At 42.2% G+C, this 14,715-nt stretch overlaps 1 protein-coding gene across 6 annotated transcripts in view; it reads left to right on the forward strand.

The window, feature by feature from the left end:
• LOC127623585 (gephyrin-like) overlaps positions 1–14,715 on the forward strand; it is a 96,613-nt gene that overhangs the window by 62,611 nt on the left and 19,287 nt on the right. For 3 of the 6 annotated variants that reach the window (XM_052097977.1, XM_052097979.1, XM_052097978.1), the window contains exons 9-10: positions 3,425–3,466; positions 7,589–7,663. The exons of 2 other annotated variants lie outside the window; for them this stretch is intronic. In XM_052097977.1, the coding sequence (XP_051953937.1) occupies positions 3,425–3,466; positions 7,589–7,663 (117 nt within the window). The remainder of the gene's footprint in view (positions 1–3,424; positions 3,467–7,588; positions 7,664–14,715) is intronic. One more of the 6 variants, XM_052097980.1, reaches the window with a different exon arrangement.

A 14,715-nucleotide genomic window follows, 5' to 3' on the forward strand; every position in this document is an offset into this window, starting at 1 on the left:
GTCTGTGTGTGTGTGTGGTTGTGTTTGTGTGCGTGTGGTTGTGTGTGTGTGTGTGTGTGTGTGTGTGTGTGCGAGTGTGTGTGTGTATGTGTGTGCGAGTGTCTGTGTGTGTGCGAGTGTCTGTGTGTGCGCGAGTGTCTGTGTGTGCGCGAGTGTTTGTGTGTGTGTGTGTGTGTGTGTGTGTGTGCGAGTGTCTGTGTGTGTGTGTGTGTGCGCGAGTGTCTGTGTGTGTGCGTGTCTGTGTGTCTGTGTGTGTGTGTGTGTGTGTGTGTGTGTGTGTGTGCAAGTGTCTGTGTGTGTGTGTGTGTGCTGTGCGAGTGTCTGTGTGTGTGTGTGTGTCTGTGTGTGTGTGTGTGTGTGTGTGTGTGTGAGACGTTGATTCACAAATATATTATAACTGGTCTGATCTATTACCACACGTGGGTGGCAAAGCACAAATCTCATATTTTGATCCATTAAGCAAATTTTCTATAAGCAACATTGGTGCTGCAAATTTATCGTACTCAAATGCAAGTGACGTGAAATAGACAAGAATTAGGTCAGAAGTAATCCAGAAGCAATCAGATTAGATTACTTTAAAAACATCATCCAAGAGATTACAATTACAAAAGATAGCAATTTGAGTCATGTCATTTGTAATTAGTACCAGATTACAATTCAGAAGTAATCTGCCCTACACCATGTTTCAACAGTATTGAAGAGAACTATAGTGGCTAATGTATTCTGCTGGAAACTATGGTAAACTCACTGCAATCTCACATAAAAAACTATTTTTCACCCATTAAATGGTAAATGATCTGCACTTATATAGCGCCTTTTTAACCTGCGTCTCATTCGCACAGACAAACTCACATACCAATGACGGCAGACCTGCCATTCAAGGCGCTAGCCTGCCATTGGGAGCAACTGCCCAAGGACACTTGCCCGGGAATCGAACCACCAACCCTGCGATTAGTGGCCGACCCGCTCTACCACCTGAGCCACAGCCGCCCGTGGTGCCCATTAACATGCTGTAAAGTCATATTAGTGCAACATAGTGTCCTTTGGTAGTCAGATGAAATTGCTATAGACTCATCTCAGATAGAGTTGCACATCTTGAAAGCAGCAAGAACGAAGAATCTCCAACAGCGTTATTTCGTACAGCGACTTTGTAACAGCTTGGCTGTGCGTTAGCGGTTGATCAGATTGTTCATGTCCTGTCAGCCCTTCTCGCTCGCTCCCTTCAGATGGTCAAACCTGAGCAACATAACAGAGCCAGACATTTTCATGAGGTTATAAAGTTTTCTTGAATGCACTGCCTTGAAACTGCTGACCAGCTGGCAAAAGCACAGAGTTTACTGAAAGAATGTCTGATGATAGAGTGTCAGTTCAGTGCTTTCTATAAAGAAAATCTCAGCATTTAATGTTTTAACATCCAAAGTAATTTGATTCCGTGTCTTTATGCCATTAAAAAACTGCTTTAGATGTTAAAGTCAGAAGTTATTTGGGCGGCTGTGGATCAGTTGGTAGAGCGGGTCGGCCACTAATCGCAGGGTTGGCAGTTCGATTCCCGGCCCACATGACTCCACATGCCAAAGTGACCTTGGGCAAGACACTGAACCCCATGTTTCTCCCAATGGCAGGTTAGCATGGCAGCTCTGCCATCATTGGTGTATGAATGGGTGAATGAGTCACAGTGTAAAGCACTTTGAATGCCGTTAACGTTAAAAAGGCGCTATATAAGACCATTTACCATTTGAACATTGCAAATGAAATGAATTGCAATAATTGTTAATAAGGTCATTTTAGTGTCCGTCAACTGGATGTGTGTTGCAACGCCACATCTTGTGCAGTGTAGAAAACTTTGTTGGTTATAATGCAAGTGATTCGTTTAGCCAGAGATGTTGTTTAGTTGTTTTAGTTTTTTGTATAATTGAGGATATTATCTGAACTCCATGGCCAATAATGTTAGCTGTTCCTGGTGCTTTTTGCCAATGGGGTCTTTTACCACTGGTAAGTTGGGTTTTTTAAGCACAAACATTATTAAAGTTTGTTAGTTGTCTCTGAAAACAAGACCTAATATACAGTATTATGTCAATGTAACAGTTAAAGTCTGGTCAAGGAGTGGGGCGGGAACCGGCTGAACAATAAACTTAGTTTAACGTTAAACTCAACATAAAAGAAACATAAACAAACATACACACATCCAGTGCGGCCGCATGGGTCTCCCTCTCTCGAACTGGCACCTCCGACCCCCCTTTATCTTGCTCTCCCGCTGATCATCTGATTCAGTGCCGGCCGTGCACCCTCACAACTCCTCGTCACACTCCTCCCCCACCCGATTCAGGCTGGGGCACCACCAGACTGACCTACCCCCCCCCCCCCCATCTCTAAAGGGGAAATGCTGCCCTTCTGTCCGTTCCGTCAGCCGCTGGTCTACCCTGCCTCCTGGGAACCTGGGGGAGAGGGGAGGGGAGGCATAGGGAGAGGGAAAGGGTGAGCGGGAGACACAGACAGAAAGAGTGAGAGAGAGAGAGAGAGAGAGAGAAAAAAAAAACTTGCCCACCGGTCCCCGGACACGCAGTCGCCAAGCGCTCAACCGCTCCTCCGTCCTCTGGCAGACGACAGCTCGCTCCTCCCCCAGCGGACGGTAGCGAGCCCTCCGACCCCAGAAATGTAATTTAAATTCCTTTACGGTTGACTTCATCTAGGCTAAGAGGGCTATTGGTAAATGTTATTCGATATCCAAATAGCACTTTAGGCATCAATTTATATCCCACCCCAACTTTTTATTCTTGTTGAAAATCCTGTTGGAAATACGTTGCATTACGCCAGTAAATGCAAATACTATGCAAGTATTTTGATGATTTTAAGCTCACATTGTAGAATGGCAACATTTCCTTATTTCATCCTTCCATCCTTGCTGTGGTTGTATGTGTGTGCGTGTCTGTATGTGCTGTAAATTCTATATAAATTGAAATTTTGTCTTGTACATTTAAAGCGATCCCGTTTTTACCCAAGCTAACATCAAATTGAGCTAAAACATGACTCTACACTTACCGCAGGCCACTTTCACACTAATCGGTTTCCTAATGTCATAGTTTCCGAAGTATGTTTTTGAGAGCTTTTTCGAAAAGTTGTTTTTGGTAGAGGAAATAAACAAACAAAACTTTATTAGTGTGGATGCAGCCTTAGTAAAAGAATTTGATATAGAGGTTGATAACAACAACAACAACAGGTGAACTTGCATTTCAAATGTCAAGCACAAATCTCAGTTCAGAAGCTTTGTTTTATGTCATACATGTTGTTTCTTTGATATGTCTTTTTTCCCCCATTTGCGTTGGCTTGCTGCACTCCAGGCCAGCAGGGGGCAGCAGTGTGTGTCTCAGCTTGGCTTTGCTGGCTCTTTAATGGTCTACTTTTCTCCCCTTCTCGTGGCACACAGGCACAGCTTCCCTCCTCCTCATCCACCCTAAGCATTGCTGAGGTATTCCTGCATGCATCTGGGGCTGCATTGTCATGGCAACAGCGCTCCTCCACATGTTGCCATGCGACATGTTTCATCCCACATGAGATGACTGTTGCTTCCTGCTCGGCATGAAACACCTCCTGTCTTGTTAAGCATGCTTGTCTCAAGTGCACTAAAGCAGAGTTGCTGTCTATTTTATGACAATGATTTATCATGAGCTAAAATAGAAATAAAATAGACATTTATCTTTTAGAGTTTTTGTTTAAAGTGTTTTAAATTTCATGGGTTTAGCACCTATTTTCCCATTATTTGTTTCATGTTTCCAGTGCACAATTGATATCATTTTTATGTCAAATTTTCTCATCAATAAAACACTGTTTGCATGGGGTGAGGGGTTATTTATTTCTAGTGATAGACCGATATATCGGCCAGACAGATTTATTAGCTGATCGTTTTTAATCTACCGACAGCCTTGTCAATGGATAATGCACATGTTCTGTTCTCAAATATTTTTTATGAATTTTGAGTAAATATTTTGTAAAATAAGTGTGCAATTAAATTCCACAATTTTGCATGCATCTTATTTACTATCATATAAATTGTATGATATAAATCGGCCGCTCTGGTTTATTTCAGTATCGGTATTGGCACTTTATGAACTGATATCGGCCACTAATGGTTGCCTCTGCCAAACGCTGTACACAAGATCTAGAGATACTCTAAAATTGCAGTTCTGTGTGCTACAATAATGATTTGTACTTGATCACCTTTTGCACCAATCAGAGCACAGTTTCACCACAAAGCTGCATTTTAGACATTTCTGCAATATGTGCACACATTTTCATTCCGCTTCATCTAAAGGGCTTTTTTATTTCACATATTAAAACAATTATGAAAAATAAACATCTTTTCCACCCTATACTGTACCATAAATTAGAGGTTAAATGAATTATAAATTAAATAGTCCATTTTGGTACATTGCAATTTAGTACATTAATATTAAGGACTAACGAGCTAAAATTAGCCATGTTGCTAATGTGAAAGTATATCAGCTGTTTTCAGAATAGTGTAGCTTTTTATGTTTCCTACAAGTAGCAGTGTAGCATGACAAAATGCAGTTTCAGTTCGGTTTTATTCACGAAAGTAGTCATGTAAGCTAGCATGCTGTAAATTAGTGTTTTTGTAGTTGCTATTGTTTAATGTTGTTTAAATGTAATTTATTCAAGTTTAATGTTGTCGGCATTAAGTGCGTTTATAGACACAATCTTGCACCGTTTATACTTAATAACCGACAATGTACGTGATAATGTAAACAACTTAAACGGTTTTCATTCATATAAGATCATACATGGATTAAGCAAAAAACTATCGCCACAGGTATATTTGTGGTTATTACCCCGATTTCGTGTTGCATGTAAACACCTTTATCGGTGTTGTATTCATTGTGTGCAAGTGTTGTGTGCACGCTTGTTTACATTTTACATCAAAAGCAGAGAATACTGTAACCTGATTATTTCAAATCCTCCTATGTCTGATTTTTTTAAGAAGCTGATTTTGGGTAGTTGTCAGTGTGGTGCTGCGCATGTCAACACGCTCATTGTGTTCGTGCCAAATAAATGCTGCTTTGATTTATTTACACCGGCGGGCAAAAGTGTGGAATAATGTACAGATTTTGCTCTTATGGAAAGAAATTGGTACTTTTATTCACCAAAGTGGCGTTCGACTGATCACAATGTATCAGTCAGGACATTAATATTGTGAAAATTACAATTTGAAAAACTATTTCAGAACTTCTTAAAGAAGTTCTCAACAAATAATCCTCCACGTGCAGCGATGACAGCTTTGCAGATCCTTGTTATTCTAGTGGTCAGTTTGTCCAGATACTTTGGTGACCTTTCACCCCACACTTCCTGTAGCACTTGACCTTTCACCCCACACTTTCTGTAGCACTTGCCATAGATGTGACTGTCTTGACGGGCACTTCTCACACACCTTATTGTCTAGCGGATCCCACAATTGCTCAATGGGGTTTAGATCCATGTGGCAGGGCGGAGGGCGGGGCCGGGTCGTGATACTACACACCCAGTCCCGTATTAGGCTAATTATGCCTCCGTGAGGTTTAAAGGCTGACTGCAGAGGGCCGTGCGGGAGAGAGAGATCGTTAGCCAGGGGCGGGGAGACCCCTTCTGTTCCCCGAGAATGCAGCAGGGTGTTCTGTCCGCCAGGGGCTGGAGGAATGCCTCAGATCCGCCTGGAGAGGCACAGCTGTCGTCCGATAAAGGGTGGAGGAGTGGCCGAGGAACAAGCTTTACGATATAAATAATATTTTAATGAGAAACTTAAAAGACAACATAAACACACACATGACGGACATGTCCGCTAACGATCTCTCTCTCCCGCACGGCCCTCTGCAGTCAGCCTTTAAACCTCACGGAGGCATAATTAGCCTAATACGGGACCGGGTGTGTAGAATCACGACCTGGCCCCGCCCTCCGCCCTGCCACAATCCGTAACACTCTTTTCCAATTATCTCTTGTCCAATGTCTGTGATTCTTTGCCCACTTGAACCTTTTCTTTTGTTTTTCTGTTTCAAAAGTGACTTTTTCTTTACAATTCTTCCCATAAGAGTCTTCTCTTTACTGTTGTACATGAAACTGATGTTTAGCGGGTAGAATTCAATGAAGCTGTCAGCGGAGGACATGTGAGGCGTCTATTTCTCAAACTAGAGACTCTGATGTACTTCTCCTCTTGTTTAGTTGCACATCTGGTCTTCCACATCTCTTTCTGTCCTTGTTAGAGTCAGTTGTTCTTTGTCTTTGAAGACTGTAGTTACACCTTTATCAAGCATTGTATCGCCTTCATTCCTCAAAACAATTATTGACTGACGAGTTTCTTGAGAAAGCTGTTTCTTTTTTGCCCATTTTTGACCTAATATTGACCTTAAGACATGCCAGTCTATTGCATACTGTGGCAACTCAAAAACAAACACAAAGACAACGTTAAGCTTCATTCAATGAACCAGATATCTTTCAACTGTCTTTGATATTATGGCAAGTGATTTCCTAGTACCAAATGATCAATTTAGCATGATTACACAAGGATAAGGTGTTGGAGTGATGCTGCTGTCTAGATTTACTTTTTCAGATAGTGATGGTGCTGTTTTTTACATCAGTCCTGATTATACTTTGTGATCAGTTGAATGCCACTTTGGGCAATTCAAGTACCAATTTCCTTTCGAAACCGTAAAATCTATACATTCTTCCAAACTTTTGGCCGCCAGTCTAAATATGTTACGTGATTCGACTCAAAAAGATAAAGCACCTTTATATTATAATTTATTTAGCTACAGTTTGCTAGTAGCGTAGCTAGGGTTGCCAACATTTTGTCATGTTAATATGGGAAATTTGAGCAATTTGTGGCTTCGATACAGGACACGACGCCTTCAATGCATATTTTCAGCACTTAAATATGGGACGGTGGCAGTTTGACAGATGCTGAACGTTTCACCGGTGAAATAATGGAGAAAAAGTGGGATTTCAGCCAAAGTATGTGAAGTCCCAGCTAATACGGGACAGCTGGCAACCCAACGCGTAACCGTATCTTACTGTGACTACAATTTTAAAAGTGTATTTGGAGTCTAGTTGAACTACTTAAAATTATGAGTAACTTGTAAATTGGCAAATACAGTTTATAAATCAGACTCGTTCTCGTCCACAATGATTGTTCTCCCCTGGTGTCTTATCTTAATCACATCAAATTTCAGTTCACTTCAAATTACTCTGTTTCAGCCCATCATCACATAATTTTACAGCTTTAAAACAGTTTGTCTGTACAGGGGCAAGTTTGCATATGTCTTTCATTTCTGTTGGATTTGTTTGTTCAAGCAGGTCAGGTTTTCTATCGTAAAGTTGCACATTGCAGCAGTGTGTTTATATTGCTGCTTGTTGTGACTTGTCGGTGAGAATTCTTGTTCTTTTGTGTGTGATTGTGTCAGTATTTGTGTCAGATATAAACTCACAGAAATGTGTTTGATAGAGAGCAGATTGATTCTGTATCTGTGCCTGTTTAATGTAGAGAGGTATGCATATGTGAGATTGCTTGTGTGTTTTGGGTGAGTGACTATCCTGTGGCTTCCTCCAGGCGTCTCGGCGAGAGTTCAGGGCTAACCTGGATGAGGTCATCACACTCAAGTCAAGGTACTCTACCTTGGACCAGGTAAAGAGCTTATCTTTAATTTTAGCTTGGCGGCAGATCGCCAGACAAATATAGCTTTTAATTTAGAAAAAAATATATATGTTTACAGCTAACTGTGTGTGTGTGTGTGTGTGTGTGTGTGTGTGTGTGTGTGTGTGTGTGTGTGTGTGTGTGTGTGTGTGTTATATGACGTTTTACCTTGTGAATTTCATTATTTAAAAAAATTGAACAGTAATTTCAAATCAGACGATTGCAACACGCTCCAAAGGATTTGGGACAGTCAAGTGTTTTCCATTGTGAAAATCACCATTTCTTCTAATAATAAGTATTAAGCATTTGGGCACTGAAGACATAAGTTAGTTAAGTTTAGAAAGTGTAAATGTAGGTTTGTAGCTGCACAATTGTACGAGGTCTTCATTGCCGTATGTGTGCTTCATAATGCACAACACATTCTCAATTGGAGACAGGTCAGGATTGCTGGAACGCCAATCTAGCACCCGTACTCTCTGCTTACACAGTCATGCACTTAAAATCCAGGCAGTATGTGGTTTGAAGTTGTCCTGCTGGAAAATACAGGGACAACCTGGAAAAGACGGTGTTGGAGGGCAGTATATGTTGCTCCAAAATCTTTACATATGTGTCTGCATTCATGGTGTTCTCACAGATGTGCGAGTTACTCATGCCACGGGCACTGACACACCCCTGGACCATACAGACACTTGCTTTTGGACCTGCCGCTGATTACAGCTTGGATGGCCCTTTTCCTCTTTGGCCTATATAACACGACTTCAGTGTTTTTGGACTGTGGACTCTTCAGACCAAAAAACACAGTTTCACTGTTCGACTTTCCATCTAAGCGCTTCTGGACAGTGATGATGTACGGCTTCTCCTTTAAATAGTAAAGTCTTAACTTGCATCTGTGGATGCAGCGGCAAATAGTGCTGACTAACAAACGTTTACTAAAGTAATCCCAAGCCCATGTTCATGATATCCATTACAGATGAATGATGTTTTTTAAGACAGTGACGTCTGAGGGATCAGAGATCACGTGCATTCAGAAGTGGTTTTCGTCTTTCACTTTACGCACCGAGATTTGACCAGATTCCTTGAAACATTTAAGTATATTGTGCACTGCAGAGGGTGAGTTAATCTTTGGGGAACATTGTTCTCAAAGTGCTGGATTATTTGCTGAAGCATCTATTGGCAAATCGACAAGTCTCGAACGATTCTTGCTCTTGAAGACTGTTTTTGGAGACTCCTTATATACTATGACACGGATTCCTCACCTGTTTAACATCTCCTGTTTAACATCACCTTGTTATTTCAACTCATCAAATTGTCATTAGTGTGAAATTGCCCGTCTCAGCTTTTTTGGAGCGTGTTGCAATCATTGGATTTAAATTTACTGTACATTTTCAAAAAAAACTAAAAGTAAAACATCATATTATGTGTAGTTGTGGTGCTTTCAATATAGCAAAGGGTGAATATAATTTACATATCACTCCTTTTTATTTTTAAATTTTTCATACTGTCCCAACTTTTTCAGAATTGGGGTTGTATTTTAATGCCTGATTTTTCTCAAAGTATGCAAAATTCTAGATTAGCGCCTGTAAAGGGATCAATGGAAAGGAGGAGGCGAGAACCGGCTTGACGATATAAATCATATTTTAATAGTAAACTTAAAAGACAACATAAACACACACATGACGGACATGTCCGCTAACGATCTCTCTCTCCCGCACGATACTCTGCAGTCGACCTTTATACCTCAGAGGCTTGATTAGCCTAATACGGGTCCGGGTGCGTAGGATCACGACCCGGCCCCACCCTCCGCCCTCCGCCCTGCCACAGCGCCTTTTTTAACTGTACAGATTTACAATCAGGGACTAAAAATGGTTCAAGGAATGAAAACAAACACATTTTTTAGCAGAACGTAACTGAAAATGGGAACAAGGTGATTTTTTATTTTTCAGGAGTGAAAACTTTATTTTTAAATGCTGGTAACTGGTTAATTTTGTTCCAATAATAACATTTATTTAAAAGATTATTTATAAAAAGATACTTCATAAAAAATTCTTCTCTTTTCATTATTTTTTTTTTTGACACATCGGCCCTGATTTACTAATACCCCAAATAAGGGGTTCTAATTTGTTTGTGCAATCTAGCAAATTATGCATGCGTGTCGTGCATTTTGCGGGTGATTTACTAAGATTATCGTGCAAATAACTACAGTACATGTGCAAATATGTTCGACACACCCTCCAAACAACGGCTTTTATATGTGCCAATTCCACCAAATGCACGATTACATACAGTAAGGCTCTCACTACACTAAATAATGGCATTTGGTGTGGAATGCAACGTATCTTCTTGCAAAGATCCATTTTGCACTTGTATAAAGTTTATTTGAATGTGAATTTGCATAGAATTCTAAAATTAATGTATCATCTTACATGCGCAGAACATTTTTGTGCACTCAAAATATCATCTTGCGCATTCAGAATTGTGGCACAAATGTAACACCATAACAATTATTCATAAATATGTTTATTTATAGGATTATATTATTCCGTCATAAAATCCATGCTATTTAGTTATTGTAAGAGTAGCTGATGAGAACAGCCATGTTTGACAATCTTTTCTTTAACTTTAATTTAATGTACATGTTATGTCACGGTATCGTGAGACAGGTTTGTTCTCACATGATCATGTTCTCTCCGTTTGGTTCAGGTGTCGCTGGCTCACGCAATCAGTGTTGCCATGGAAGACTTGATTGTTTCCGTAGTACTGATCATTCCAGCTTGCTGCGAACAAGCGGCACCTAATCGCCATTAGTTCCTTATTAGGGCACCGATTTGTTGGTAACACACAATCCACATTTTGACTGGTCAACCAATTCTGTTCTAGCCTGGAGTCCTTATTGTCTCTCCCATTGTCTTAACTCTGCTGTCTCTCCTGTCCAGTCTTATGTGTCTTTTCAGGATGAACCGGCGGATTTATCCAGTGTACCCGTGGCATACCACAATCTGGGGGCAGTGTTCAGTCTGTCCTGTGCCACGGCCCTTCCTCCTTAGCACCCTTACGATTGCACAAACGATCTACACCCTGGGAATATATTACTGATTCTCTGGCAGTCGGTCTCATCTGCCATTCCTCTTCCCCTGCAGGGGTAGAGTTCTTCTTTGTGGAGAGGAAGGACGGCTCGATTAGACCCTGTATTGATTATTGGGGACTAAATGATATCACAGTGAGGAATCGCTATCCTTTACCGTTGATGTCTTCAGCTTTGAAACTCTTTCAGGGGGCCTCCGTCTTCACAAAGTTGGACCTACGCAATGCTTATCACCTGATTTGGATCAGGAAAGAGGATGACTGGATGACAGCTTTTAACACCCATAGGGGGCACTTTGGATATTCGGTCATGCCGTTTGGATTGGTCAACTCCCCCGCTGTCTTCCAGGGGTTCTTGAATGACGTGCTTCGGGACATGGTAGATCGATTTGTTTTTGCTTATTTAGACAATATTCTGATCTTCTCCCAGATTATCGAGGAACATGTTCAGCATGGCAGACGTGTGCTTCTGCAACTGCTAGAGAACCGACTGTTCGTTAAGGTGGAAAGTGTGCTTTTTATGCACAATCGGTTCCATTCCTGGGTTTCATCGTCTCGAAAGCAGTTTCTGATTGCCCAATCCCAGACTTCCACAAGTCTTTGCAAACATTTCTGGAGTTTGCAAATTTTTACCAACGTTTCTTTAGAAACTTCAGTCAGCTCGCCGCTTCCCAGACAGATCTCACCTCCAACCATACTAAGTTTTGTTGGTCCTTGCAGGCAGAAGCCACGCTTTCTAAATTGAAAGAAAGGTTTACTACTGCTTCCATTCTTAATACTCCTTACCCTTCTCATAATTTCATGGTGGATGCGTCAGAGGTCAGAGTCAGTGCTGTCCTTTCTCAGCAATCTAATAGGGAGTTGTTTGCTGTCAGACTGGCCTTGGGGGAGTGGCGTCACTGGTTAAGAGGGTTCAGGGGTACCTTTCATGGTCTGGACTGACCACAAGAACTTGGAGTATATCCATGGAGCTAAACGTCTTAACTCCAGACAGGCTCGTTCGGCGCTTTTCTTTACCCATTTTGATTTTATTCTATCCTACCGTCCGGGCTCCAAAAATGCCAAACCCGATGCTCTAGCTCGATGTTTTGGGGTCGGGACCTCCACCACCCCTCTGGATACCATCCTCCCTGCCTGCCGGGTGGTGGGCATGGTGTCCTGGGATGTGGAGTCTAAAGTCCATTCTGTGCTGAGTAACACCATCTCGCCTGCCGGATGACCAATGGGTCTGTTTTTCATTCCGCGGTTAGCCCGGACGCACGTTCACCATGGGGGCACTCGCCTGTTGCCTGTCATGCAGGGGCTGCTCATACTCAGGCGCTCATTAGACAGCGATTCTGGTGGCCATTGCTAGCATAGGACGTTTTCCATTACGTGTCCGCTTGCCCCATCTGTGCCTCTAACAAGATTTCCTGTCAGCCTCCTCCAGAGGCTCCTCCAACCACTTTCAATTCCTTTGAGAACCTGGTCTTACATTGCCATGGACTTTGTTACTGGTCTCCCCTCTTCCCATGTCAACATGGTCGTCATGACCATGGTGGACCATTTTTCGAAGGCGGCTCATTTTATTCCCCTCCCCAAATTACATTCACCGAGGGAGACATGGGAGTCAATGTGGTTTCTGGCAGGGGACCCCAGTTTGTGTCACATTTTGGGCAGAATTCTTCTGAAAGCTGGGGGCTACTGTAAGTCTGTCCTCTGGGTTACATTCCCAGACTAATGGGCAGGCGTAGCGGGCAAATCAAGAGCTTGAAAAGAACATGCATTGCATCACTTCTCGTATTCCATCTTCTTGGAGCTCTCATTTGGCTTGGTCGAGTATGCCCACAATTCCTCTCCGTCATTGTCTACAGGGTTTCCACCTTTCCAGTGTTGCCTTGCTTACCTGCCCCCTCTGTTCCCTGCCCAAGAACCTGACGCTCAGGTCCCATCCGCACACACCTTTATCCAAAGGTAATGCCGCACCTGGTGAATAGCCAGAGAAGCCCTCCTTCGGACTTAACAAGTCGGCAGATCGCCACAGGTCTAAACCTCCAGCTTATGTCTGTGGGCAGAAGGTTTGGTTGCCTAATAAAGACATTTCTCTCCGACTTCCCTCTCATAAGTTGGGGCCTAGATTCATCAGGCCTTTTCCTATCACTAAGGTCATTAACCCAGTGGTGGTCCATCTCAAATTGCCACCATTCCTTAGTCGTGTCAACCCGGTGTTCCTTGTTTCTCATGTTAAACCCATTGTCTGGTCTAGTCTTCACCTTTCCATGCCCGTCCTGCTCCCACCTTGTCTGGTGGAGGGAGCACCGGCTTATTCTGTCAAACAGTTACTCGACGGCAGAAGCAGGGGCAGAGGGGTTTAGTACCTGGTAGACTGGGAGGGTTATGGTCCTGATGAGAGATGCTGGGTCACGGCTCGGGACATTCTGGACCGCGCCCTCATCGATCGATTCCATTTTCATCATGGTAACTCTTCTGGGTATGCTAAGAAGCTACCAAGAGAGGGGGTGGTACTGTCATGGTCTCGGTGAGTCTCCTGGTTTGTTCCAGTTTGTCTTTACACGTTTTCTCTTTTTGGTTCAGGTGTCGCTGGCTCGCGAAATCAGCGTTGCCATGGAAGCCTTGATGGTTTCCATGGTAGCACTGATCATTCCAGCTTGCTGCAAGTTAGCACCTGATCACCATTAGTTCCCTGGCTATATATACATCACTCTGTTTTGTGTTCATCACTTGATTGTTTGTTTGAGTCCTGTTGCTTACCACTCTCTCCCTCTGGCCTAGTATACCCTGTATTGTGTTCTGTTTATTGGTTACCAGTCTGCACTGTGTGCACCAGGATTTTGGTTACCATCCTGCCTGTCGCCTCGCCTCCTTTGACGCGTCTGAGTTTCTCCTCAGCGAAACCTCACTGCACCGGAACTGCTCTGCACTCGACCACATTACACACAAGCCTATGTACATACTATTCTCTCTGGATTCCTCGAGGATCTACATTACATGTCCACTGCGCACACAAACCTAAGAACAAACCATCCTTCTCCACACTGCAGTTGGTCCCGGGGTTCTCCCATTTAAGCTTTACCAGCATTGCTGTGTTTGTTAAATAAATATCAGATCATTGTCTCCACACTTGGATCTTTTGTCTCATCCTTCCTGACATGTTAAGCCATCGCACCACTGCTCGCTGCTCGTTTCGCGTGAGCCAGACACTGAGATACACTTGTTTGATGTACTGGTGCCAGACATTTTCTTTTGAGCACTGAATAGAACCACCTCTAAAAACATTTAGCAATATTTCACCAGTTAAAACTATGTTTAAAACATTAAATTACAACATTCATACTATTTACAAGACATGCTATTTTGTGCATCTGATTGACCCGATCCTTGGAAGACTACGAAATTTTTTGCATGTGCTATAAAGTTTGCACGTTTTTATACATGCAAACCATTAGTAAATCAGGGCCTCAATATTTTCAGGTCTTCAACCCTATTTTTTAGATAAACCTTCAATCTTAAATAAAGGGTGTTTTTAGACAAAAAAGTGGCTAACAGACAAAAAGTGACCAACTACCATTTGTTTATTAATTTGAATTTTAGAGGCAGGTAAATCTCAAAATGACAACTTCACAACAATACTGAGATATAGTTGAAAATGCATATTAACTTTGTGGTCACAATTTCTCTTCTTCAGTATTAAGTAGTGACGTTTTCACGGGCATAATTCTGAAAAAAAAATCAATTACATGAACCTGGCAAACTTTGGCGAACCTACTGATCAGTTCTTGCTCTTTAGCACCTTAATACTTCTGGAACCGTGAGTATTTTAGCGTTTCTGCATTGGCCTCATTCACTTCCATTGTAAGTGCTGAAATTGTTTTAGTGGTAATCAGCATTATGCAACAAATGCTGTTGAATTAGCTAGCTTATATTGAACTGGTAATATTCCTTGAACCAAAAGCAAAATAGAT

The sequence above is a fragment of the Xyrauchen texanus genome, chromosome 30 (genome assembly GCF_025860055.1).
Source record: "Xyrauchen texanus isolate HMW12.3.18 chromosome 30, RBS_HiC_50CHRs, whole genome shotgun sequence".
In the NCBI taxonomy this organism is placed as follows: Eukaryota; Metazoa; Chordata; class Actinopteri; order Cypriniformes; family Catostomidae; genus Xyrauchen; species Xyrauchen texanus.